General features: G+C 43.1%; 1 protein-coding gene across 1 annotated transcript; it reads right to left on the bottom strand.

The window, feature by feature from the left end:
- Positions 1-514: 514 nt before the first annotated feature.
- On the bottom strand, positions 515-1191 carry msc (musculin (activated B-cell factor-1)). Its single transcript, XM_031849860.1, has 2 exons — positions 769-1191; positions 515-595 (listed from the first exon to the last, which is right to left on the bottom strand). The coding sequence occupies exons 1-2, from the start codon at positions 1189-1191 to the stop codon at positions 515-517; spliced, it is 504 nt and encodes a 167-aa protein (XP_031705720.1).
- Between the last annotated feature and the right edge of the window lie 2600 nt (positions 1192-3791).

Here is a 3791-nt window from a genome sequence, read left to right as displayed (position 1 = left end):
CGGCTCTGTTGCAATGGAGGAAATAAAAAAACGAAATCTCTGAGGGACTAAGTATGATGTTTGATTTAATGTAACACAAGGACAGAAGACAGCCATTACAAGTATTTATTTTTTATCTGAAATACAAATATATAAAAGGACAATCATATCACAAATGCAATAAATACTGTAGACATGGAATATAGAAGAATGCACAACTTTTGCAGTTCAGGTCAAAATAACACACAGCATTTTGAGTTGTGAGGTGATGTTGCACTCTAAGTCAATAACACTAATTGTCATGCACACAAGAAACTACATATCTGAAAACAACTTGTAGTCTTTATTGCTCTGACACGCTGAAATACAAGTCCTCAGTGTACTAAAGCTTGAGTTGGATTTCAGTTCAAAGCCATTGCTTAGGACATCCAGGGGGGACATTGAGCCACTGACAGCTCTCCAAAGATGGACAGGATGGTTTCAAATTGTCTGCGGGCTCTGTAAGAACCAAAGCTGGTGTTTGAAGGAGGAAGTCCTATGCTGTTGCTCCACATAGTCTCGCAGTGGGTGAGATGCCGCTGTCCTCAGACCGGCCTGACATCATGAATGGCCAGGTCTATCAAAGCAAAAGACAACAGGTTTATAGCAGTAAAGAAACACATCCAACACATTGGTGCTCTCTATACAATTCAAACACTAACATAGTCGTTTTAAATTGGTTGGTGTAATCTTTTTTAAAGTCATGCACAATGAGATAGTTCACTTTAAAACATCTCAACAGCTCCATACCAGGTTGACAGGGTGCACAAAGCTGTTCTCGAATCGGTCGTCCTGCAGGAGCTGTCTCAGGTGACAGATGTAGCTCGAGGCGAGTCGAAGCGTGTCCAGTTTGGACAGTTTGGTGTCCGCTGGTACCCAGGGCAGGGTGGTTTTCAGTCTGGAGAACCCTTTGCTCAGCACCCTCATGCGCGACCTCTCCCTGGCGTTGGCCGCGTTTCTCTGCGACTGCCGCGCATCCTTCTGCTGCGCCCTGGAGAGTTTGCGCTCGCGCTTGGTTCTCCCCTCCGCGCCGTCGTCTTCGAACTCCTCATCTGAATACCGGCTGGGATTATAGCAGGGAATCTTCCGCGCGCTCCTCTCCAGCGAGGTGTCAGTCCTTCTGTGGCATGTCTCATAGTCCTCGGCATCACTTGCAGCGGAGCCGGTGGACATTGCCGCTCCAGCTGTGACAGGAGTGGCACTTTAGGGACAGCACTGACTGAAAATGTCAGCTTGATGAGATTTTTTTAAACAACACGAGGTTGGAAGTAAAATTTAAAAAATGACCACTTAAATTCTCATTCCTTCACCCTGTCCTGACTTGACAATGCTATAACACCAACTGCTTGAGGTCAAGTCTGAAACTTGCAGATCTCTCTAAAACTGAAACATGGCTCCTTGCTTAGCTACCCCTCTAATTTAAGTGTCCTGGACTTGGCATCTCTACAGTTTTTTCTGAACATTTCTCCTCCCCTTTTCCTCCAAGCCACCATGACCTCAGTTAGACCACAACTCTGTCTCCCCATGTATAAAGACACAAGTAGCTCATCTGCAGCCTGATAACAACATCAAACCCTATAAATGAATTGCTTATTATTGGTAAATGGGAGGTGGAATGACATGGCAAAGTGACTCTGAGGATGTCTGAGGATTAATTTCACCACACAGAGATAATCCATCCAATACCTTTTAATACAGGAAGACACAACGTCCCCTGATAATAATACACACCGCCCTTTGCAACATTTGGAAATGCACAAATATAGTTAAATGTTCCCCAACTTTTGTCGGTCCCACAGATGTGTTTTGGTAATAGAAATGTCTTGAGGACCTTATCAAAAGTGTCTAATCCTTTGCTGGTTTCACAGAGGGATTGGGTTTCTGCAGCTGGGGCAACCTTTCACACGCAGCCTGCGTGCACCAGCACCAGCTGTTATCGGTTCCCATGACATCTGGAGCGTTGGCATGACGTGGGTGTGGCAGAGGCGAGGAGGCACCATCTTCATACCCATAGTGTCCCAAACATGTTTTACTTAGCCATTTCTGCCTTTTCTTATGTCCCCCAAACTTTTCTGAGAGCAAGAGCATCCATCTATAGAGATCGGACCGTGTGGATTAGGATCAGTGCTAACAGTGGGGGAAAGAGAAGACTGAGATTGCTTTGGGCCTCTGAAGCGACAAGATTGCAAAATGTTTTCACAAAGATACTGCATGAAGGGAAAACATTATACACTATGTTCAAAAAAATGCAAGTCCATTTTTTGGAGTAAAGATGAAGTTGATAGGAGATGTGGGAGCAGGATTTCTTTAAATGAATGGAAAGTTCTGTGTCCATACAGGATTTACAGGAGCCCCCCTTTACTCTCTTAAATATTCCCAGAAAATCCCAACTATTACTCATCATAATATGTGTGAAATTTAGATATTTTTTGACAATAGCAAGACTCTGCCAATAATTACCTAACTGCAGCTGAGATGCATGCTGGATTTTGGCCATGCCAGGATCACTAGAGAGAGAAAACTACTGTACTGAATGCTGTACTGTTCCAAGTGTGGAAAAAATACTTCCATCACGCTGGCTCCAATCTCCCTTTATTAAACTACATTCAGTCTTTTCAAAACATGTTACACTTGTTTGTAAGGATGTTCTATCTACATTTTTAAGTGTCAAAATGCAAAGTGAATGTGATTTTTAAAGTGTTCTGCAGTGTTCCACTGCTCAAATTTCCCTCTTTCACAGACCAAGAATGCTCCCTAATCCAAGGACACATTCCCGTGCGTCCCACAATCCCGCAATTCCATAAAGGTTTTCACAAGAAGACCTGACATCAGCTGGGCCTTGGAGGGAAACTTAGCTTGTCCTTGGTTGTGTCAAGAGACTGAGATACTAAGTTCCTCTTGTGCTGCTGAGACGGTCAGAGCTTCAGGCAAGCTGCCATCTCATCCTTCTGTCACTGCGTCCGACAGTGAGGTGAACTGCCCCAATGACAAACTTGAAGGTGCAAGCTAAGGGAATCTGCTGTTGGATTTACTTCTCATTTATAAGCTGTCATCTTTTTTTAAAATATATAACTCAAAACGTTGTTGGCTATGTGACACATATCTCAAGCTGCTGCTTCGTTCACTATCGGCGTGGAGCAGGTTGAGATAAATCAATTTTTATCATTGTCACTCTATAGATGTAGTTGCTCAAGTAGAAGCAGAAAACCTTGTCCCAAACATCAGTATAATTGATGGTTACATGGTTATTGTGTTTGCCCTGGGAATAATTAAATTCAAGACTAACAGTAATAAATATTACTTAAAACTTTACTTGAAAGGGGAACTAACATTTGTCCATCAGCAAAGACTCTCAGGGGTTGTGACCTCTATCGGGGCCCTGAGCTGGAGGAGCAGAGGGACAGGTGCAAGCTCATGATGTCAGAGGCCTCCCTCTGTTTCTCTCCCAACCTGCTATGATTCCCATGATCGCCACTAAAGCCAGGCCTAAAGCTGGTGTGTGTGTGTGTGCGTGTGTGTGTGTGTGTGTGCGTCTGTGTGTGTGTGACAAGAAGGCAGTGCACAAATCAGAGGCAATGATCCATAAACCATTGTGACGTTTTTTTTCTATTATTGTTTACATTAATAAAACATGCCCTGCCAGGAACTTTCCTGCACTAAGGAAACAATTTTACGAATAGAAATCCTTCTGCTCCTTATTGCAGCTTTAATTTCTGTCTCAAAAATGATAATTCATAATTTCATTCATTTTACTTTTAAAGTAAGAACTTTTA

The sequence above is a fragment of the Anarrhichthys ocellatus genome, unplaced genomic scaffold, assembly GCF_004355925.1.
Source record: "Anarrhichthys ocellatus isolate YVR2014 unplaced genomic scaffold, GSC_Weel_1.0 scaffold10, whole genome shotgun sequence".
In the NCBI taxonomy this organism is placed as follows: Eukaryota; Metazoa; Chordata; class Actinopteri; order Perciformes; family Anarhichadidae; genus Anarrhichthys; species Anarrhichthys ocellatus.
The sequence above is the reverse complement of the archived record's forward strand: the minus strand, read 5'-3'. Positions and strand labels throughout refer to the sequence as shown.

What these genes read in the sequence shown, in the direction of transcription:
- msc (XM_031849860.1), bottom strand. Translation starts at nt 1,191, where the DNA reads ATGTCCACCGGCTCCGCTGCAAGTGATGCCGAGGACTATGAGACATGC. An exon ending in TTGTGCACCCTGTCAACCTG is followed by an intron (nt 596 to 768) that starts GTATGGAGCTGT and finishes TTGCTTTGATAG; the next exon opens with ACCTGGCCATTCATGATGTC.